Source organism: Nelumbo lutea, chromosome 7 (genome assembly GCF_056320005.1).
Source record: "Nelumbo lutea isolate HS-2025 chromosome 7, American lotus-T2T, whole genome shotgun sequence".
Taxonomy (NCBI): domain Eukaryota; kingdom Viridiplantae; phylum Streptophyta; class Magnoliopsida; order Proteales; family Nelumbonaceae; genus Nelumbo; species Nelumbo lutea.
This window is the reverse complement of record NC_142690.1, coordinates 56,524,264-56,547,217: the sequence shown is the minus strand read 5'-3', so window position 1 is coordinate 56,547,217 and position 22,954 is coordinate 56,524,264. Positions and strand designations below refer to the sequence as shown.

General features: G+C 39.7%; 2 protein-coding genes across 2 annotated transcripts in view; one reads left to right on the top strand and one right to left on the bottom strand.

Annotated features, from left to right (window-relative positions):
* The window catches only part of SDRB (short-chain dehydrogenase-reductase B), a 31,611-nt gene extending 12,185 nt beyond the window's left edge, over positions 1-19,426 (top strand). Inside the window, exons 2-5 of the mRNA XM_088953542.1 lie at positions 12,408-12,564; positions 13,054-13,223; positions 13,304-13,526; positions 19,014-19,426. Of these exons, the coding sequence (XP_088809668.1) occupies positions 12,408-12,564; positions 13,054-13,223; positions 13,304-13,526; positions 19,014-19,168 (705 nt within the window). The 3' untranslated portion in view covers positions 19,169-19,426. The remainder of the gene's footprint in view (positions 1-12,407; positions 12,565-13,053; positions 13,224-13,303; positions 13,527-19,013) is intronic.
* A 1,675-nt stretch (positions 19,427-21,101) lies between these two features.
* LOC148846505 (uncharacterized) lies at positions 21,102-22,744 on the bottom strand. Its single transcript, XM_088953541.1, has one exon. It carries the CDS (start codon positions 22,212-22,214, stop codon positions 21,255-21,257), a length of 960 nt encoding a protein of 319 aa, XP_088809667.1. The 5' UTR covers positions 22,215-22,744; the 3' UTR covers positions 21,102-21,254.
* Positions 22,745-22,954: the final 210 nt, after the last annotated feature.

Here is a 22,954-nt window from a genome sequence, read left to right as displayed (position 1 = left end):
GCGCCAATTCAGGTGGGATGAGTAAGGAGATCTGCCAACAGTTTGGCAGATAGCTTAGCAAAGCAAGGGGTTCAAAGAACATATATGTTTTGGGCACATTTGTAATTCTGTACTGGGTCAGCTTACTATGCTGATTTCTTTTGTAACTTATTGTTGTATCCTAAAGTATTTTAATCAATAAAAGTTTCGAAGTTATTGATCACAAAAAAAAGTTGCAATGGGATTTATTTATTTTTTGATCAGCAACACAAAAATTGATTCATTAAATTAAAATCGATATATACAACAAGAAGTTGTGGGAAGAAACAACAAGCCCGAGAAGAAACCACCCCAATATTTACAAATAATCCCAAAACATGGATTGTCTCTGAATTCCTTGTTTAGCTAAACCATCCACCATACTGTTTGTAGATCTCCTAATCCAATTTAATTTGGATCAACATGTGTTTAGATAGTTGTTTTAAGTGCCTGAACTCGTTCCTTAGCTGCCATATTACCCCTTCCCCTTTTTTCCGCCAACCCACAACTATTTTCGAACACCTTCAATGATCAGCCTATCAATCCCCATTTCTTTAGCTTTCTCTACTCCATAAACTGCTGCCATCAGTTCTGATCTCACTACATTTCAATCTTCTTCTTTAATTACCCCACCAATACCCGATGGGCCATGATTGCCATCCGATGGGCCATGATTGCCATGCAGCTACAATCAAAGTTCAATTTCTTCCACCCAGCACATGGAGGTGAGGCCTCATGTACTTTTTGTCTTCTAGAGGAAGAGTTAGCAATTAATCCTGATGAGCTGAAAAAATCTTCAACTTTAAAGTCAGCAAAGAGCTTTAAAGTTTTCACCCAATGTGCCACCCTTAATGTTATAACCTCTATCACAGCTTCCTAACTCCTTTCTTTGTCTTCAAAGATTCTTAAATTCCTTTCTTCCCAAATTGTCCAAACCACTACTGCTCTAGTGCATCTGCCCAGTATCCTGTCTCTTCTTTTAGAGCAACTAAGGCAGGAGAGATGAAAAATCCTTCCAGGCTATCAGGGGGAGCCATTTACAACTGAAAAGAGACAAAAGGCACTTGCAAATAGAGATTGCAAAATGACAGGAAATTAAGAGATGAAAAGCAATCTCACCTTAGAACTTACATAAGAAGCACCAACTTGGGGACAATCACCAATTTGGTCTTTTCTTTTGAAGCATATCATAGGTGTTAATGGAGCCATGTCCCAATAGAAAGCATTGACTTTTGGAGGAATGGGCTGAGACCAAATCTCCTTAATAGGGAAAGGAGAGTGGGAGGTGGCTACAAGAGAATTCAAAAAGACTTTGTAGGAAAATGACCCTGTTTGATTAAGGGCCCACACTCTAGAATGTTATGGGATGGGTAGGTGAAAAAAGAAGCCATCTAGTAAATTAAGAGTAGGTTTGTAAATCAAAGGAGACTGGTGGCCTTGGCATCAGACGTATTAAAGAGAGGAACATTGCTCTTTTAGGTAAACGGCTGTGGAGATTCCCTCTTGAATTTGGTGGGGTGAGTCTACCTTAGCTGAGTTGTACCCTTGTGTTTTTAGCCTATCCAAAAACTGACAAGCTACCATCTCTTCTTCTCTTTCTTCTCCCTCTCAAGGAATTAGGTGGAACCTTAAACCTTGGAAGACCCTTGAGGAATGTATAAATTGATGAGATTGCTGTCCTTCTCCATTCTTTAAGGGAGCTCTATGTATCTCCCTTTTCTAGTGATCACCACATTTGAAACCTCCACCACATTGGTAAGTTCAACGAAGTTCTTTTTCAAGGCTCTAATTGTGGGAGGGCTAAATGCTTGAAGAGATTAAATACTTTTGACCAAGGTTTAAAATGTCGGTATTGATGGAAATGTCAGCCATCCAAATATAGGAAACATGTCGGAAATGATGCAAAAATCGTATGGAAATATTGTAAAAATTATAGACATGGTGGATACATTGTAAAATATGCAAAAATATAGAATGATATTTTATAAAATGATAAAAGAAGCATAGGCACACTTTTTTAAATTATTATCTTGCTCCAAATCATTAAACAAAACTAAGAAACTAAGGTTATAGACAAAAGATTACGTTATGAAGTTGTCCTGTAAACCTTAAGATTCAAAGCTTTGGGATGGAATGAGTTAAAGCAAAGTTTAAACTCATAGAAAATGTAAATGGTTGTAATAGATCAATCAAATAATCTATTACAAAAACAAAAACTAATATTTAACTTCATGTTTCATTTTTTAAATGAATATGGAATTAGCTCAAAGTGGTAACGTGTAAGTTAGATAGGCAATAACATTGTTACTCCACATATCTACAATATTGTCACCAACTTATGTTATAATACCATATCTTGTGCTCTGCATAGTGTTCATTGGAAAATATTTTGATTCTAGTAAAATTTCACATTGCTACCCATGGAGGTGGAAATGGAAATATGTCGTTGAAGCTATCTCTTGTACTCCACAGTCCACAGTGCTGGTAGTGTTCATTGGGGAATATGTTGATTCTGGTAAAATTTCGTGTCGCTACCCATGGAAATGGAAATATGTCATGGAAATATTAGGGAAATTAGGGAAAGTATTGGCTATGTTTTCAGGTCCCTTGGGGTTGGGAGACTCCCTAAAGGCAGAACTGATGGCACTATTGCAAGGCTTAAGACTTGCTAAACAATCAAACTCTTTAGGTTTCAGCAGTTGGAAGTAGAGGGGGATTCGAAGATGATAATTTCTTGGGCCAAGAAAAAACAGCTCATGCCATGGATCTATAGGCATGGGGTTTAGGGAAATAGAAAGCATTACACAGGAGCTGAACATTACATTCAATTTGGTAAGGACTGCAAATGGGACGGCTGATACTCTAGCAAAACAGGGGGTATTATAGGCAACAATTGTTTTGGGTGCAATTATAACTTGTGGGGATATGCCTGACCTATTGTACTATAAAGATTTAGTACATCTTAATAATCTCTCTCTCTCTCTCTCTCTCTCTATATATATATATATATATATATTAGGGAAATTAGGGACATTTTTTAAACCATGCTTTTGACCTCTGTTAGAGTGAGCCGAATAGGGGTAGTTTAGTAATCTCATGTCAGTTAAGTACTTTGCTTATGTGGCTGTTTTATTAGAGTACTCTACCCCACATTTAAGTGAGGGCAGTTTAGTTTTTGTAAATGTAATTAGAACCTAATAAACATAAGGGGGTCGATTGAATGGAAGACTAATAAGTTTCGACTAAACCCTCCTGTTCTCTATTTCTCTTGTCTTCTTCCTCCTTCTTCACTGGTTCGGATTACTGTAGCTGCTCCAAAACATGGTATCAGAGCGAGGTTTCTGACCTGCTTCCGCTTGCAAAGCATCTCAGCTGTGTTCGTGGCACCCTCTTCTTCGTTTCTGGTTAGTTAATGGAGAGAGCTGGTTCGCCCTAGGTCTGAGACATCACAACTCGTTGCTCTCTGCTGCGCACAATTTTTCTTCATCAAGGAAGGTGATTTCAGCAGTGAATGGTTGGCTGATACTCTCAAAGGAAGGTTGGTTATTTAGTCCTTTTGTGTTGCTGGTATTTCTGGGTAGGAACCCTTCAAGAATCAGTTAGTACTGATTAGAACCTAGAGAACTAGGTTCACTGTTGCCCTAAGAAGGGCTGTGTGTGCAGTAGCTGAATGGTGTAGGGCTGCTGTGAGTTGTTGAGTGGTGTTAGGGCTGCTGTAGGTGGCTGAGTGGTGTAAGGTGGAATGCAGTGACCTTGCCAAGCTCCTTGTGGTCGTGTAATGCCCTCTTAAGTGTGCTGAACAAGTCTGAACTGGCCGAGCCTTGCCAAGCTCCTTGTGGTCGTGTAATGCCCTCTTAAGTGTGTTAAACAAATCTGAACTGGGTGTAGCAGTTTGATTGTGTTGTGGTGCTTGTGATGCACAATTTTTTTTATTATTGAGTGGTTGTAAGAGGGCCTACTGTTGTGTTGTGGTGCTTGTGATGCTTATGTGGGTCGTAGGTGTGTGAAGTCAGCAGTAGTGTGAAGAAGAACAAGTGTGTGCTCCCACTGTTGTGTTTAGGGGCTGCAATAGGTGCTAAAGTATCAAACTGTGAACAACATCAATCAGCTTGTAGCTGAGAAGTAAGGTTAGAGGCAACTGTGAAAGAGTACAATGGCAACAATAGGAGATCGCTACAATGATCAGAAACCTAATGTGGTAATTTCCTCCGACTACCTAGGGGTACAAATGACCTCAATTAAGCTGAATGGGGAGAACTATGTTCCATGGGCTAAATCAGTGGAAGTGTTTCTCAAGGCAAAGAAGAAAGTAAAGCATGTAAGAGATGAGAAGCCACCGGAGGACTCTCTAGGGTTTGATGATTGGGAGCAAGAAGATGCTCAAATCATGACTTGGCTGTGGAATAGTATGGAACCCAAAATTAGTGCCAACTTCATGTTCCTTGATACGGCTAAGGGTATATGGGAGCATGCTAAGAATCTGTATTCTGGACAAGATAACACAACAAGAGTGTATCAGCTTTATCAGGAGTATTTTGATTTACAACAAGGAACCAAAACACTAGAAGAGTACTATGCTAGCATGAAGAATATAAGGAATGAACTCATGTCTATCACCCCCTTACTCCAGATATTAAAGTTCAGCAACAACAAAGGGAGCAACTAGATGTTACAAGATTTTTAGTGGGGCTGAAGTCGGAATATGAACCAGTTAGAGCCCAAATATTGGGGGGCTCTACCCTTCCTACACTTGAGGAAGTATTCTCAACGCTTCGTAGAATTTCTTTGGGACAAACAAAGAACTCACACAGTCTGATAGATCAGCACTTGTGACAGCTAGAGGGGTTGGACATAGTACAAGAGGGGGAGGTCATGCTCCCCGAGGAGGCCGTGGCAGTTTCGTGATTAGTCGGGGTGGTCGTGACTCAGGGGGAGGCCGTGGCAGAGGGAAGAGTAACTCTACAAGGAAATGTACTCATTGTGGTAGAAAGGGACACACAGTGAATTTCTGTTATGATCTACATGGCCCTCCCTCTAAATGGGCTAATCATGTTGTAGCAGGTGAGGTTGATACCAGTGACAATAAACCGGCAGACCGTGGTGAGCGTACCGTGTGATGAGTATGAACGGTTCCTTCAAACTACTTCACAGCATACCACTGCCATATTTGCCCAATCAGGTATTGCTTGCATGTCATCTAAAACCCCTCCCTGGATTATTGACTCTAGAGCCTCAGATCATATCACTGGGACTCCAGGTGTGTTCTCTTCTCTTTCTGAAACCTCCACATCACAAACTGTTACACTTGCCAATGGGTCATCATCTCCCATATGTGGTGTTGGTAATGCTGTCATGGCTTCTGTGCCCTTATCATCTGTTTTATATGTCCCTAAGTTTCCATTCAATCTTATGTCTGTTAGTAAAATAACCAAAGCTCTTAACTGTTCTTTTACCTTCTTTCCTTCCAATTGGTGGGGGGCATGAAGCTGGTGGATTGTATTACCTTGATGGTGGTGGATCCTCAATTGCTCTTCAGACTTCACTTACTCCTCTACAATGGCATTGCCGACTGGGACATCCATCTCTCAAGGCTCTCAAGATTTTGGTTCCGTCATTGGGTCATTTGTCAGTTTTGCAATGTGAGTCATGTCAGTTTGGGAAACATCGCCGTGTGTCCTTCAGATGTTTAGGGTCCAATCAAAAGAGAGTCTTATAATGGGTACAAGTATTTTGTCTCCTTTATTGATGATTGTTCGAGAATGACATGGATTTACTTAATGAAAGAAAGAAGTGAATTGTTTTCCATTTTTCAAAAATTCCATGCTGAAATACGTACACAATTTGGTGTTCCAATCAAAATTCTCCGTTCAGATAATGGTCGTGAATACTTTCTTACTTCATTTCAGCAGTATTTAGAACAGCATGACATTATTCATCAGACATCATGTGCATACAACCCTTAACTAAATGGGGTAGCTCAACGGAAGAACTGTCAGCTTCTTGAAACTGCTCGGTCTATTCTTCACCACATGAATGTTCCTAAACGTTTTTGGAGTGATGCTGTACTCACTACATGTTTTTTCATTAATCGGATGCCCTCCTTCATCCTTCATGGTCGGTCCCCCTTCTCTATCTTGTTTCCCACTTTATCTCCATTCCCATTAATTCCTCGTGTCTTTGGTTGTGTGTGCTTTGTCCACAATCTGATCCCTGGAATAGACAAGCTAGATGCACGCTCAATTAAATGTGTCTTCCTTGGCTACTCACGGACTCAAAAAGGGTACAAGTGTTATAATCCCATTACTCGGAAGTGCTATGTTTGCCCTGATGTCACCTTTTTTGAGTAAGTCCTCTTCTTCTCAAGTCTTGAAGCGCCTTCGTCTCCACCCGCACTTCCTTTTCTCTCCCTGTTAGTGATCCAGTTCCAGATGCTGTTGTTGGAGTAGACTCATCACCTCATCCCGTGTAGATCACCACCGAACGACACCGGCCCCTCCTCCAGCTTCTACCTCATCTGCGGATCCTCTCATGGCTCCTATTGTTGAACCTTTAGACCTTAACCTACCCATTGCCTTATGGAAAGGTAAACGCAGTTCTACCCTCCATCCCATTTCCAATTTTGTTTCATTATCTCATCTTTCTACACCACATCGCCAATTTGTTTCACTTTTATCCTCTATTTCCATACCTAACAATGTTCAAGAAGCTCTCAGTTCACCTGATTGGCGGCGGGCAATGGAGGAGGAACTTTCTGCTCTTCAACATACTCAAACGTGGGAACTTACTACTCTCCCACCTGGTAAGCATGTTGTGGGATGTAAATGGGTGTATACTGTGGAATACTTGCCAGATGGTAGTGTGGAGCGTCTGAAGGCCAGACTTGTTGCTAAAGGTTACTCACAGTTGTATGGAGTGCACTACATGGAGACATTCTCTCCGGTGGCTAAGATTGGTTCTGTTCGTGTACTAATTTCCCTGGCAGTTATGTATGATTGGCCTCTGTTTCAGCTTGATATAAAGAATGCCTTTCTCCATGGTGATCTTGTGGAGGAGGTATATATGGAGCAACCACCTGGGCTTGTTGCTCAGGGGGAGGATGGTAAGGTATGCAGATTGAAGAAGGCAATTTATGGGCTGAAACAATCGCCGCGTGCTTGGTTTGGGAAGTTCCGTGAAGTGGTGAAGAGTTTTGGAATGAAGCAGTGCCAGGTAGATCACTCGGTGTTCAGCTATGACTCAAAAGCTAGGAAGATTCTATTAGTGGTCTATGTGGATGATATTGTCATTATTGGCAGTGATAAATTGGGGATTGGCAAATTAAAGGTATTTCTGCAAAATCATTTCCAAACAAAAGATCTTGGAACGTTGAAATATTTCTTGGGAATAGAGGCTGCCAGGTCAAAAGAAGGTGTAAATCAATGCCAAAGAAAATATGTTCTTGATCTATTGGAAGAAACAGGACTGTTAGGTGCAAAACCGGCTGAGACCCCCATGGAACCAAATGTTAAGTTGAGCAGTGATACAGGAGAAGTATTTGAAGATCCTGGAAGGTATAGACGACTAGTGGGGAAGCTGAACCATCTGACTATCACGAGACCTGACATATCCTTTGCAGTCAGTGTGGTGAGCCAATTCATGCAGAACCCTCGTATAACTCACTGGGTTGCAATTCTTAGAATTGTGAGGTATCTGAAAGGATCTCCAGGCCGTGGACTATTGTATAAACCAGGAGGAAAACTTGAAGTAGTGGGGTATATAGATGCAGACTGGGCAGGCTTAGTGAATGATAGAAGATCTACTACAGGCTATTGCACATTTTTGGAGGAAATCTTGTGACGTGGAAGAGTAAGAAGCAGACGGTTGTGGCCAGAAGTAGTGTTGAAGCTGAGTATAGGGTCATGGCACATACTACTTGTGAGTTAGTGTGGTTGAGGAATCTTCTACAAGAAATTGGGTTTCACATGGATAAACCTATGAGATTGTATTGTGACAACCAAGCTGCACTCCATATCTCATCCAATCCTGTATTTCATGAGAGAACAAAGCACATAGAGGTTGATTGCCACTTTGTAAGGGAGAAGGTCCTTGCTGGAGAGATAAACACAGAACATGTGGGCTCGAATGATCAATGGGCAGATTTGTTTACAAAAGCTCTAAACTCAGGGAAAGTGAACCATCTACGTAACAAACTGGGATTATATGACATATATTCTCCAGCTTGAGGGGGAGTGTTAGAGTGAGCCGAATAGGGGTAGTTTAGTAATCTCATGTCAGTTAAGTACTTTGCTTATGTGGCTGTTTCATTAGAGTACTCTGCCCCACACTTAAGTGAAGACGGTTTAGTCTTTGTAAGTGTAATTAGAACCTAATAAACATAAGGGGGTCGACTGAATGGGAATCAGTTTCGACTAAACCCTCATGTTCTCTCTTTCTCTTGTTTTCTTCCTCATCTTCTTCTTCCTTCTTCACTGGTTCGGATTACTGTAGCTGCTCCAAAACAACCTCTTACAAGAGAAGAGCCATGGCAGATGAGACTATCTATTTACTCATGTCTGTGTTTTATGTCTCAGTGAGGGAGAAATGGCTGAACCTATCCTTTTTTTATAATAAAATAAATATTTTTTAAAATAAAAAGAAAGTACAAGAGGAAGGTGATAAGAAACCACCCGAGAGAAGAGAGTAAAGCCCCCACATCAAAGTCACTACGTTGCTCATTTACAGCTTACAAGAAATCCCGACCAAGAAGATGCAGCTAAAACTATTGACAACAATCAATATCCTTTTCACAGAACATAACAAAGAACAATGGACTTCAAAGTCTTTTCTCTGAATGATATTTTGAGAACCTGGAAAGAGGTGGCACTATCGACTCAAGACAAGACAAGGATAGTGATGGAGTGGAGGAAGCTTTATTGGGAACTGGGGATTGGCTGGGGTAGGGGGTATTTTCAGAGATATAGAAGGTAGAGTGGTGGCCTTGTATTCAGGACCCTTGGAGCATGGTGATGCATTGACAGCAGAACTGGTCAATCTATTGCAGGGGTTAAGGCTTGCGAAACAATTGGGCTTCCACAATCTAGAGGTGGAAGGGGATTCCCAACTACTCATCTCATAGACCAGGAACAGTTCCCAGATTCCTTGGGTATTCCAGTATAAATTCACGGAGATTGTAAGCCTAACAAGGGAGTTAAATGTTGCCTTTAAGTGGGCGAGAAGAACAGCTAATGGAACGGCAGATTCTTGGCCAAACAAAGGGGCTGTGTGACAGCAAACGTTTTGGGCAAATCTGTAATATTTTGTTGTTTTGGGGTGGAATTTACACCCAAGCTCTTGTAACTCATAAATTTTCATCAATAAATTTCTTTTCCTGCTGATAAAAAAAAAAACAAAGAACTCCACAAACTCCTCCCAAAGCCAAAATTATTTGAGAGATCTTCTTCCTGACCTTTATACTCGATTCATGAGTCTCTCCCTTCCCTTGGAATGGTCTTCTTATGCCTTTTCCTCCAGATTTCGTTTCTCGAATTCTTTGAAGGATCTTCTGGTGAAAGCCTCTCCACCTAAGAAAAAAATGGCTGGACATATCCTTGTCCATTGTCAGGAAACTGGAAAAATCCGGTATCACTTAAATCTCAATGGCTATAGCTGAGTTGCTCCTGAACACAATATGGAGTTTATTTGGCAATGGCATGGCAAATGACTTGGAAAAAGGGGTAAGATTTACTGGCTATAGCCTTGCATGTCATGTTGTGGGGTGTGTGGGAAGAAAGAAACAACCAAATTTGTGAGAACAAGGCAAGATCTCTGGATGAGTTGATTGCCCACATTACCTTTTTTGTGTAATTTATGGCTGGAAAGTTCTATGGAGTTTCAAGGAACTTTGGTGGGAGATTTGCAAAGAAATCTTAGTGAACATCTTATAAGATCTCTGGATGAGTTGATTGCCCACATTACCTTTTTTATGTAATTTATGGCTGGAAAGTTCTATGGAGTTTCAAGGAACTTTGGTGGGAGATTTGCAAAGAAATCTTTGTGAACATCTTATAATCTTCACCTATGATTCTGACCTGCCAATCTGGCCCTGTCTCTAGACAAGTGTGGGTTAAGAAATTAAACTTTGGTGGAAGTGCTTTTGACAGTCCAGGTGATGCTGGCATTGGGGGGTGTGATCAGGACAAGCGGCGGAAATATCTATTGGGCTTTTAGTGGCTTCATTGGGACTGCTGATTCAACTAAGGCAGATGTGCTAGATGCTCTTACTGGAATCCAATTTGCTAGAAATTTGGGTATCTCAAGTTTAGCCATCGAAGGAGACTCTGTAAACACTATAAACTGGTTAGGAGCGAAAGATGGTGGTTCCTAGAGGCTGGCTCATTTCCTGAAAGAGGCTAGGGACATTTTAGATTCAATTACTGTGACTTTTCTTCGGATTCCTAGAGAATTAAATTTTCTGGCTGATAGTCTAGCCAAGTCTGGGACTCAGAGGGATGGTGGGATACTATGTATAGCAACAGAAATCTGCCAATGTAACCTTGGTTTAAGTTGTGCTGGCTTCAGCTGTACATTATCTTATGCACCTTTTTTTTAATGAATTTTCTGTTATTTTCTCTCCAAAAAAAAAGGAAAAAGAACCAACTATATTTGATGACTTGGTGTTCAATCATATAGGACTCTAAATGGTGCCTAGCCTACACTCCTATTGGTGATGATGGGTATGCATGTTTAGCTTGCAACAAACTTGCAACAATGTAATATCCCATATGGAAATATGGAAATCTGGTTAATGGCCCTAGATGTGATTGATTACCTTAATATGGGCATTTGGATGAGGAGGTTATGTGCCAGAAAGCTTGAATTTGGTTCCAAGCTTCCTCTACCATGTTGGTTAAAATGGCTCATTGACTTAAACATTCGTGGTCTGAAACCATGGATTACTTAACTGTGTGTGATCACATTGGGTGTATTTTAGATATTATGGATTGTATAAGAGTTATGCTAGGAGATCCTTTTGACTGGCTGGACTTGTTCAATGAATAGGGCAATTGAATGGTGGGAGACAGTTCAGATTATCTTTAATGTTCTAGTAAATTCTTGATATTGTACAAGTATAAAAATTGTTGATATGTACAAGTATAAATTCTTAATATACTCATCAATTTTCATTTTTCTTTGATAATCATACATTCATTCAAATTACTGATCTGTTTAGGACCTTTAGGTTTTGTCTAGCACATATATGTCATGTCTACTAGATCTGAATTTTATTGGATTGTGAAATTTAGTATGTCTTACACAAAGTTCTTAAATGAACAGATGTAGTGCTCACCTGTACCACATATCTTACTGCATCATGTCATAATGCTTTAAATTTCTTGTATAACTAGTAAGATTGTAAAGAACGCATAAAGACTAACTAGAAGTTCAGGACTGTTATCAGTCTTGAACCCTAATGAATCTCAGGATCGAAGATAAGAAGGAAGAAAGAGGAGAGAAGAGGAATAGGGAGGAGAAGCAGTAGAACACAAGGGTTGAAAGGAGGAGCAGAAGCTTAATGTTCTGCCGCTGCCACTTTAATTAATATTTATAGGTTATGCTCATTACATGGAAAGGACAGATCTGCCCTTAGTCTTTACATAACAAATAGAGTAAAACAAAGACTGAAATAAATAACAACTGAAACAACTAAATGACCAATAGCGAACCCTAGGCAGACTAGAACATCTTCTACCCTACTAACACAGTGGGACCGTAGCTGTGGGGCCCACATCAGTGTTCTCTACAGACTATATAAGTAATAAGATTGCAAAGAATATATTAGCTTGTCTAATTAATAATGTTGTAAAAAAACAGGTGAATTAGTTTGGTTGTATCATATTCTCCAAGAAATTAGGTACTTTGTACTGACCTCTATAAAGCTATATTTTGACAATTAAGCTGTTGTTCACATTGCCTCAAACCTAGTCTTCCATGAGAGGACTAAGTAATGTCTACTGCTTTTGTGAAGCCTGAAAATCAGTGGGTAGATCTGTTAACTAGAAGTTTGAAAAAAAGTAACAAGCATGTAATCTATATATATAAGTAGCAGCCGACTGGTGGAATTCGTTAGTCATTTGAATCAGTTTTATATTTGCTTAAGTTTTGTCCCACTTCACGTGGCAGAACAGACATTTTATTGTATCCTAGAAATCTATATAAGTGGCAGCCGACTGGTGGAGTGACATTCTTTTTACTCTCACCTTTTCTTTCTACTTCTCTCATTCTCCTCTTTTCTCTGTCTACTTTTCTGCACAGGAGTATTATCACACATATTGTGGAATTTTTTGAACAATAGTTAATACAGCATAATTAACATGATTTTGGAATCTGTTATTTTCTTATTGATGTTTCAGGCTATTGGACTTGAGGGAGATGTTCGCAAGGAAGATGCAATGAGAGTCATTGAATCAACCATCAAGCATTTTGGCAGACTTGACATTCTTGTGAATGCTGCAGCTGGGAATTTTCTTGTAAATGCAGAGGATTTATCTCCTAATGGATTCCGCACAGGTTTTTCTTTAGTGCAATTAACGGATGATAGGCATTCTATCAATTTGACACTGTTGATCTAAATATTAATTGGTATTTCTAAAATAAAACTAAAAATAAGTCCTTAATCTGTAGTTGAATTAGTTTAATAGTTTAATCGATTTCCCATCCAATTTGATTTTTATATTGTTGTTGGGGGGCAGATTTAAAGAACAATAAACCAGAATTCAAAATTTTCCTTCATCTTTGGCTGAATGGAATTAGATTAGTTTGACATGAATTTAGATACTGTTAAGACGCAATAGCAGTTTAGTTTTTGGTCCAATTTAAATGGGGTAGGCTTAAGGATAAGTAGACAATTGATTTTTAAGATCACAAAAGAGAGAATACAAACATGCTTTTATGATGATAATCTGGTTCCAAGTTTTTTTTTTCCTTTTTTTTTTGTGTATAAAGTCCCAAGATATTGAATACTAATGATTTTGTCTATTTCTAAATTTATCTTTGCAGTTATGGATATTGATTCTGTAGGCACATTCACAATGTGCCATGAAGCATTGAAGTATCTTAAGAAAGGGGGACCAGGAAGGGGCCCATCTAGTGGTGGAACAATTTTGAACATTAGTGCAACTTTGCATTATACAGCATCTTGGTATCAAATTCATGTATCTGCTGCTAAGGTTTGTCAACTTAGTTTACTAGTTGTAAAGGGGGTTAGCTTTTATTGTTAGATTACTTTATAATATTCTCCTTCTAACAGGCAGCTGTTGATAGTATTACAAGGTCCCTGGCACTGGAGTGGGGGACCGATTATGATATCAGAGTTAATGGGATTGCACCAGGACCCATTGGTGATACTGCTGGAATGAGTAAATTAGCACCCGAGGAGATAGGGAAGAAAAGAGAGGAATACATGCCACTTTATAAATTGGGGGAGAAATGGGACATTGCAATGGCTGCTGTCTACCTAGCATCAGATGCAGGTCCGCTACCTTGTCCACTTCTACTTTATCTATTTGTGCTGTTATGTAAATATATTAATATACCTTTATGCTTCTTAGGTTGTGATCTCCTCCTATCTGGTTTATTAAAAAACCAATGAAAGAAGCAATGGAATTTCAGTGTTTGTTTTCAGTGAAGGAACTGGTGGGAATTGTTAGCATGACTTGCTCCTTATATAGGAGGTGCTTGGTACAGTTGTGTTGTGTTGCTGTTGCATTTTGGGTTCATCAATACAAATTTGTGAGAACTTTTGTTTTTACTTGAAATGTTTTGGGTTGATCAATACAAATTGCTATTTCTACCTGAAACATCAAACCTGATTGTTAGTGGTGTTAGTGAAGGGGTATTTCGGTCTTTATACTTGTTGAGAAGGTTGATGTGTACTGTTATGTTAGTTCGAGTGCTTCTTACTTAAAGAAGGACACTTAAGTCTTTTCCATTTAGTTAGTAATATAATAACAGGTCTGGCCGAATCTAGGGAGATAAATCTTTCTCTAATTCGAACCAGCCTTTCTCTCTTTCCTCATCTTTCTCTCTTCTTCTTTCTTCTCCTACTTTATTTTACTTTGCTTTACAGTCAACGAACAAGACAGAATTCTAGGGTAGGTCAAACTTTAACATGGTATCAGAGCAAGGTTCAACAAATCAGACTTGCTAGAATTCTGTCTTTTGTGCATTCGAATTAGGGTTTCTCTTGGGTTTCTCAATTGTGAGTTGGAGACTGGGAAAAGGGCTGAAAAGGAGTGATCGCCCTCTTCCCTAGGAGGTTCTTATGCCTCCGATTGTGTCATTGGTGATTGGTTGCTGTGGTTTCTAAGCCCTGGTTAGGGCTGGTACGTGTGGTGCAGTGATGTCTCAGCCCTTCGTGTGGTTGGCCTTCAGGTGATGAGGTAAAGTGTTTTTTTATGCATATTTTCTGTTATGGAATGCATGAGAGGTGTAGTACAGTTCACATGATGGGTTTCGATTGCAGTGTGCTAGGGTTTATGCTAGGGTTTATGCTAGGGTTTATTTTGGTTTGTGTGTGATTCAAAGGGCAATAGTGTGGATTAGGGTTTGTGATGTTACAAGTGTGGTTTTCAGCACTTGATATCGCTGAAATCAAGTTGTAGACTTCGGTGAGTAGGGGCTGTGGTGTTGCAGTTTTTCAGCATTTAATACTACTAAAATCAGTGTGCAGATTTCGGTGATTAGGGTTTGTGGTGTTGCAGTTCTCAACATTTATTACTGTTGAAATCAGTGTGCAGATTTCGGTGAAGTGTCTGTGTGTAGTGTGCAGTGTGTAGTGCTCATAATTTAGTGCTCAGAATTCAGTGATAAGGGAGTTCGGCAATGGCAAATAACAGTGATAGTAAACCTAGTGTCATGATCTCTACTGACTACCTGAATGTCCAAATGACCTCCATTAAACTGAATGGAGAGAATTATGTTCCTTGGGCCAAGTCTATAGAGGTTTTTCTGAAGGCAAAGAAGAAAGTGAAGCATAGAAGAGAGGAGCAACCCCCCGCTAAACAGTCCCCTCGAGCATGGTTTGGTAGGTTCAGTGAGGTGGTCAAGAAGTTTGGTATGAAACAGTGCCAAGTTGATCACTCTGTCTTCAGTTTTGACTCTTCAGCAGGCAAAATAATATTGGTGGTGTATGTGGATGATATCGTTGTGACTGGGAATGACAAAATGGGCATTGACAGATTGAAGGCATTTCTACAGGAACACTTTCAGACAAAGGACCTTGGCAAGTTTAAATACTTTTTGGGCATAGAGGTAGCAAGATCTAAGCATGGCATTAATTTGTGTCAAAGGAAATATGTGCTCGATTTATTGGAAGAAACTGGGTTGTTGGGTACTAAACCGGCTGAGACACTTATGGAAACAAATACGAGGCTGAGCAGTGATATAGGTGAAGTATTATAGGTGAAGTATTTGAAGACCTTGGCAGATATCGACAGCTTGTAGGCAAACTAAACTATCTAACCATTACTCGGCCAGACATTTCATTTGCGGTTAGTGTGGTGAGTCAGTTCATGCAGAAACCTTTGGTCACACATTGGAATGCAGTGCTAAGGATTGTGAGGTATCTGAAAGGAGCTCCTGGTTGTGGTTTGCTGTACAGGAGTGGTGGAAAACTGGTAGTAGAAGGATACACCGATGCTGATTGGGCAGGTTCTATGTCTGACAGACGATCCACCACAGGCTATTGCACATTTCTAGGGGGTAACTTGGTAACGTGGAAAAGTAAGAAGCAAACAGTTGTGGCAAAAAGCAGTCCAGAAGCAGAATATAGGGCCATGACACATACTGCTTGTGAATTAGTGTGGCTGAGGAACCTTCTACAGGAGATAGGATATGACATTAGTACTCCAATGAAGCTCTATTGTGACAATCAGGCAGCAATTCATATCTCTTCCAATCCAGTGTTTCATGAAAGAACCAAGCAGATCGAAGTTGGCTATCATTTTGTGAGAGAGAAGGTGCTGAATGGGGTGATAGAAACTGCATATGTTAGTACGGAAAACCAGTGGGCAGACTTGTTTACAAAAGGTTTGAGTCGGGGGAGAGTGGACTACATATGTAACAAGCTGGGATTATATGATATATACTCACCAGCTTGAGGGGGAGTGTTAGTGGTGTTAGTGAAGGGGTATTTCGGTTTTTGTACTTGTTGAGAAAGTTGATGTGTACTGTTATGTTAGTTCGAGTGCTTCTTACTTAAAGAAGGGCACTTAAGTCTTTTTCATTTAGTTAATAATATAATAACAGGTCTGGCCGAATCTAGGGAGATAAATCTTTCTCTAATTCGAACCAGCCTTTCTCTCTTTCCTCATCTCTCTCTTCTTCTTTCTTCTCCTACTTTACTTTACTTTACTTTACAGTCAACGAACAAGATAGAATTCTAGGGCAGGTCAAACTTTAACACTGATGTTTCTCACACATGCATTTTTCTAGTTGAAATGATATTCATATATTATGTGGCAAACTGGCAACACATATTTTCACAAATTTGTATTGATCAACCCAAAATTCAGCAGTATCACAATACCAAACACCCCCATGGTTATAGTTACCAAGGCAATTACAGCAGACTTCAACTATATGGGACTGAGATACACTTATCTCCCAAAGGTCCCTTTCTTGTTGCACTGATAAAAATTGTAATGACTCCCCAAGCTGACCCAGTTGGCCCCCACCACAACCAAAGAAAGCCACTTAGGTAGAATGGATCCAGACTATTTAACACTCCTGCCTATACTGCTCCCAGCTAATCAATCGGCTAGCTAATTGGTTGGCTGATCTCCAGACCTGACAGGATGAGATGTTGAAGTATCACTTTTTAGATATATGCCAATCTCAGTCTCTGAATAGAGTTGAATAAGGTTCCTTTTTCTAGCTCTTGTGAACAAGGGAATGCTGTTTAAAAAATTATCAAAAAGAAAGAAAAAACAGAATGCTGTTTAAAGGCTACTTTCTTTTTAATCGGATTACTTGATCATACCTTTATGAAAATCTAATATTCTGGAGACATGATCTTTTACTTACTACTTTTTAAGGTATGTGCCTCACCTAACCCCTAGGGACACTTCATCCTTATACATTTAAATAATCTATATTCCTTCAAGGAACGTATCATCCTTATACATGTAATTCCAGGCGCATTTTAAGGTATGCGCCTTCCTACTCCCTAGGTGCAACACTGTCAAAGGTGTGCATCTGGTGCGCCTTGTGCTTCAACCAGAGCACGTGCCTTCTGAAAATTTGTGCATTTTGATTTTTTTTCCTGTTTTTCGCTTGCTCATCAGAGCTCCGAAAACCCCATATTTGCTAATGTTGCTCATTCATTCATCCTAATAAAAATATTTTTAAAAGAAATTAAAGTTATAAACTCTTTTTTGTAGGGATTAAGAATTTAAGATCCTGATATGGATTTGTTTGAATGTTTGGGCTTGCCGCAAGGGGCTTGGTACAAAGGCAGTTCATAGAAATAGGAATGCTTAATGTTTAACATCACATTATCTATTTGAAGTAATGAGAAAAGAATAAAGAGACAGAGAGTTTTACATGCTTGAATATCTTTTATATGTTATACTTGATTTTGTTTTTAAATTTTCATTTTAAATATATTTTACATGTTATTTTTATGTATTTTAATTTGAGTTAATAGGTTTTTTTAAAACATTTATTTTAAAATTAAAATTAAAAATTTTAATTAATATTATGTTTAATATATTTTAATTACTTTAGTTTTTTTTTTGGTGCCTTGCTTTGAAAAGGTGCGTGCCTCGCCTTGCGGCTCCCGCCTTGGGTGCAAAATCCCCCTTGCACTTTTTTTCTCCTTGTGCTTTTATAACACTGGAGACATGATAGCTAGAACAGCAAGAGGGTTTTCAGAAATTGAAGGAACATAGATTATTTACATGTATAAGGGTGAAAGCTGGTCAAATTAATTGGAATTTGATCGACATTCAAGCACCTGTTGCAAGCAACAACCAATTGTGTCAAGTAAATAGCAAGGAAAGAATTGTATAGAGAGAACAGGGGAAAGCCCTAGAATTACTCATGTTTTTAGGAATCATACCTAGGGTTTCGGAATCACAGGTCCAAGTTGTAGCAGAAGCCAAACCAGTCATTTATTCATCAATAAAAAAAAGATACACTAGGAACTATTCTTAAAATTTTGTTATTCTGCCCCTATGGTCTTAGATACATAATTCCTCATTTACTGGATAAATGACTGGTGGGACTTCAAATAACATAAAAAAGATTTGGACCCAAGTAAGGTGAGACTCCACACACACACACACACACACACACCCACACACACACACACACACCAAGTAACTTAACATATCTGAAAAGATATCCAAAGACCCACCATATGCCGCATAAAAGATTTGTTTGGTAACGTTGCTCATCCTAGAATAGGTTTTCAGTGGCTTAGGGAAAAAAGAAGACTAAAGAAAAGTCTTAGGACAAAGAAGACCAACTGAAAAGACATTCAAAGACCCATCATGTACCACATTAAATACTTGTCCAATAGCCTACCTCCTCCTAGAACAGGTCCTTAGTAAGTTAGGATCCCAATTGTAATATTGCGATACTATATTGCCTTTATGCAGGCCTTGAGCTTCATGTTTTATATTCATACTCAACTAAGTTTTGTCTGAACTATATGGAATGGGTTACATAAATCCTATTCTAGTGCCCAACCCATTGTGAATTTGTGGACCATTAGAGATCCATTTCATCTTGTACATTACTTCCAACCGCCTAGAATTTTGTCTACTTCAAAGGTCTGCTTTTCTGTGTTATGATCTGCAACTTCATATTTTGTTTTGTTGTATGTACTTACTGATTTAGTAACTTTTTGGTACTCATAGATGCTTAGGTGGTTTTGAGTTTAAGTGGGTGAGTTTGATTCAGGTTTTTGCCTATTCATGTGAGAATGTACCTCATCAATAATTTAATGTGTGAAGGTAAATACATTAATGGAACAACACTTATTGTTGATGGAGGACTGTGGCTGAGCCGGCCACGCCATATTCCAAAAGAGGCAGTGAAGCAACTCTCACGGGTGGTAGAAAGGAGGTCTAGAGATGCACCTGCTGGGCTTCCAACAAGCAAGCTGTAACATTTGCATTGAAAATGATCATAATATATTTAGTCTGCTATTATAGCCTCCATGACTCCATCAGGCTCTTCCAAATTGAGACTTTCATTATATCTTCTGCTGAGTAGTCAAAAACCATTATAGCAACCCAGGAAAGAGGGAGTTAGTCGCATGTATGCATACAAGCTTAATATAATTTATAATTATGTATTAAACAATTCAAGGAAGGACATGCTCGTCTATTTGTTGATGGATTTTAACTTAAATGGTTTCTCTGAATCCTACTAGCAAGCCTGGAGATGGGAATTTGTGCCATGATTTTTCCAGGTACCTAAAGAATGCAGCATTCCGGTACTTCTCAAGATGTAGTTACTGGACAGATGAAAGACTTCTTAAACTTCACTACTTGGCGAAAGAGATTTCAGTCCAAACGTTTATTATCAAAAGTTCAAAACAATAGAAAGGACCACGAGCATGTTAATTTGATAACAATTTTACTTATTTCTCTGCTTTTTTGTCTACAGTATCCTTTACAAGATGGTGATGGGGTTTGGTACTGTTGTCATAATACAAATTTAAGATCAGGGGTCGTAACGTGAGCTTGGAACTTGAGTAAAAATTTCACTCATTTCTTTTCCTCTCTAAAGAAGAAAAATCACTTGATCCAGGGAATACAAATTACCACCTTTTGCTCAAAAATATATATAACCAACAAACTAGACTAGACAGCCCATAGAGGATTTAAGTCGATGAATAGGAGACGAGACTTCCAAGGGCAGGGCCAAACAATCAAGTTCTCGGCATTTCATTCACAAGCGAGACTGGCGAAAGCGAACTGGAGATTGATTACTTAGCAAACATGATGAGTGAGTCTTCAATACTTGATAGAAATTATGAGACAAGCAACCATCAGCCATCAGCATTCAGCACAGCCAGTAGTCGGGATGAAGAGGAATTGAATGGAAATTGAATAAGCACGGCAGCACGGCCAATGTTCAAAGAAAGGACCCCACACACTGACACACATTCAAGTCCACACACTTTTGGCTCTCATAGCATGGTCACAAGTAGCTAATAGCAAATCAAATAGTAATCTTTCTACCTCTCTCTTTCTCCTCCAAGGAATTGAGGTGCTGGACGATAATCTCAGGATCTTGATTCATAGTTTCTGAAGTTTTCTCCCTGTTCTTCAGACTTTCAGTGAACCAAGCAGCATAATATAATGACAAACTTCAGTGAGATGGATCAAGGATTCTTTTGGCCTTTAGACACCGAGAAGTGAGACCCAGTTGAGAATCAAAGTGGTTTTAGATCAAATAACTTCTGGTAAACACCAGGCAACCCACCGATACCTTCTCCACAGACAAATACAGATCAAATCAGGTTTATTCCCCAGACCAAATTAATGAATTATCCAAGACACATTAACTTTAGTAATCAAAATCATCAACAATAAATAGCTAGCTTGAGTGCAATAAGCTAATAACCAGACCATATAACTAGGCAGTTCACAGTAGTAATACTGATCACCCACATCACAATTCAGATCGAATAGCCAACTTTCATCATTTTCATCTCTCCCTCTCCCCCTCTCTCTCCCCAACAAGAAGAACAAAGTACAACAATTTGATCAACAAAAGAACAAGCTTATGCTTGCATATTCCCATTACCTAGAAAAGCTGAAGCCTTCATTCTATAAAATAAAATTGAAAACCCAAAAAAGATTAAAAAATATATAGAGGATCATAAATAAACAAATGAAAAAGAAAGTAAGAGGAAAGGTGGATCCCCCATTTTTCAGTCTAATCCTAACTCCAAGAATCAACCAAAAGGATGCTTATGAATGATGATCTAACATTCTAATCTATTCAAATCCAATACTACAGAACGGTTCTAATTTGTGCAACTTCGATGCAAAATCAAAAACAAGTGATTAACACCATTCACCACCACATAAAAATAAACCAGTTCATTCAATCGTCTTTGCAGAAAAAGATAGATGTGAATGTGATCCTCCAAGAATAACACTCGATGAAAACATTTCTCTTTTCTTTACAGAATGACATTATAATTTTAACAAGGTACAAATCCAAATCAAACACCTCCCTCAAGCCTCCAAGCTCTCCATCTGAATACTACCCTTCAGAGGAACATACTCCCCAAGATAACCCCCAAGATGATCATACAAAGCGCTCTTGTCAATTCCCTGGTGATGATAACTCTTGCAGACATAGTAAAACACACTCTGAACCAACAGCCCAACCAAATTCACAATCACCAACACTCCGACCAAGAATCCACCAGCCACAATTCTAACAAACGCCCCGTAGTCCCCGCCGTGAACCACAATCGATCCAAAAACACCCCCGATCACCCCGCAGATGGACAGGTAGGCGAAAACAAGCACGGCGGCCATCTGGGTCTTCCCCTTCAGCAATTCCCTACTCTTCTTCATCGCCGCAAAGCCATAGACTGGTTCTAGCACCGAAATGACGCTGGCGAGGTGCCAGAGAGCAGTAATGTAGACGTGAATGACGAGGAAGAGCGCGAAAATGGCGAGGAGAGAGAACAAGAAGAGAAGCGCGTTCTGGGTATCGATGGCAATGATGAGGGCAACGAGGGCGGCGACGAAGACAACGTTATAGACGATCATGAGCAGGGAGACGTAGATGAAGGTGATGAAGAGGCGTCTGAAGACGCGGGGAATTGCGGAGAGGGTGGAGGTGAAGGAGACGGGCTTGGAGGTGTAGAGAGAGGCCACGGTGAAGACGACGGCGGCGGTGGAGAGGAGGGAGAAGGCGAAGAGGAAAATAAGGTAGCAGAATTGGAAGATGAGGAGGAGAGTCCATTCATGGCGGGCTTGGGGATCTGTCGGGGATAGGGTATCGATTTGCTTGAGGAGAGGGTGGGTGAAGAGTGAGTGGGCAAGGATGGCAAAGGAGAGGGGAAAGATGAGGGTTAGGGTTATGAGAGAGAAGGTTCTGGGAGATGATTTGGGGATTGACACTGATTCTTTGACGATGTCTTTTAGGGTTAGAAATTGGAGCTCTTCTGCTGCAAGATCCATCGAAGAGCCCTGTAATTCAGATAGACAGAGAAAGCTTTGGGTCGGTGGGGGTAGAGAGAGAAGAAAGGGAGCAGCTGATCACAGAGAAAAGGTAGGTGAGAGAGAGTGTTCCTCTTCCTTTTTGTTGGGTTGGTTGTAAATTAATGAAAATTGATGCGGTGGATCTTTGTTTTGTGTCGGTTGGGCAGTAAAAATTACCTAACTTCTTCTGTTAAGAGAAAAGTTTAGGAACGTTGGATTGGAATCTTGTTCGTTGGGGGATTGATGATGAACTCTATGACCACGGATTTTGTTCTAAGCTGTGAAGATGACAGCATCTTCTCTAACCAATTTCTGAATATATATTTGTTGCCCGATGCAATTCTTTGAGCTTTCAACACCGTCGATCTTATCTTTAGGGCACAGAGATTTGATGAAGAATCTACACGGTATACCATGGCTGTATCGAGATGGAATTGAACAGCTGAAGTGGCTGAATTGATGGCCTGTTACTCATGGTCCATGAGTCGAGATCTCCTGCCAACTGAATACGTTCCTCACACTCTTCTGCCATGATCTGAGACCGCGCATCTCATGTAAGATGGGTTCCAGTTTTACGATATGTCCCAATATTATGGTGAGATGTGACAGTCAAGTGATGTTGGAAGGGAATTAAGACGTTTTGTTGGCAAGAGATCCCAATTGTTGGCTTGTTTGAGAGGGTTGAGATCACATCTTCGCCCATTGCACATCCCTGCCGT

Excerpts from the sequence above, each read along its gene's own strand:
- LOC148846505 (XM_088953541.1), bottom strand. The coding sequence starts at position 22,214 with ATGGATCTTGCAGCAGAAGAGCTCCAATTTCTAACCCTAAAAGACATC.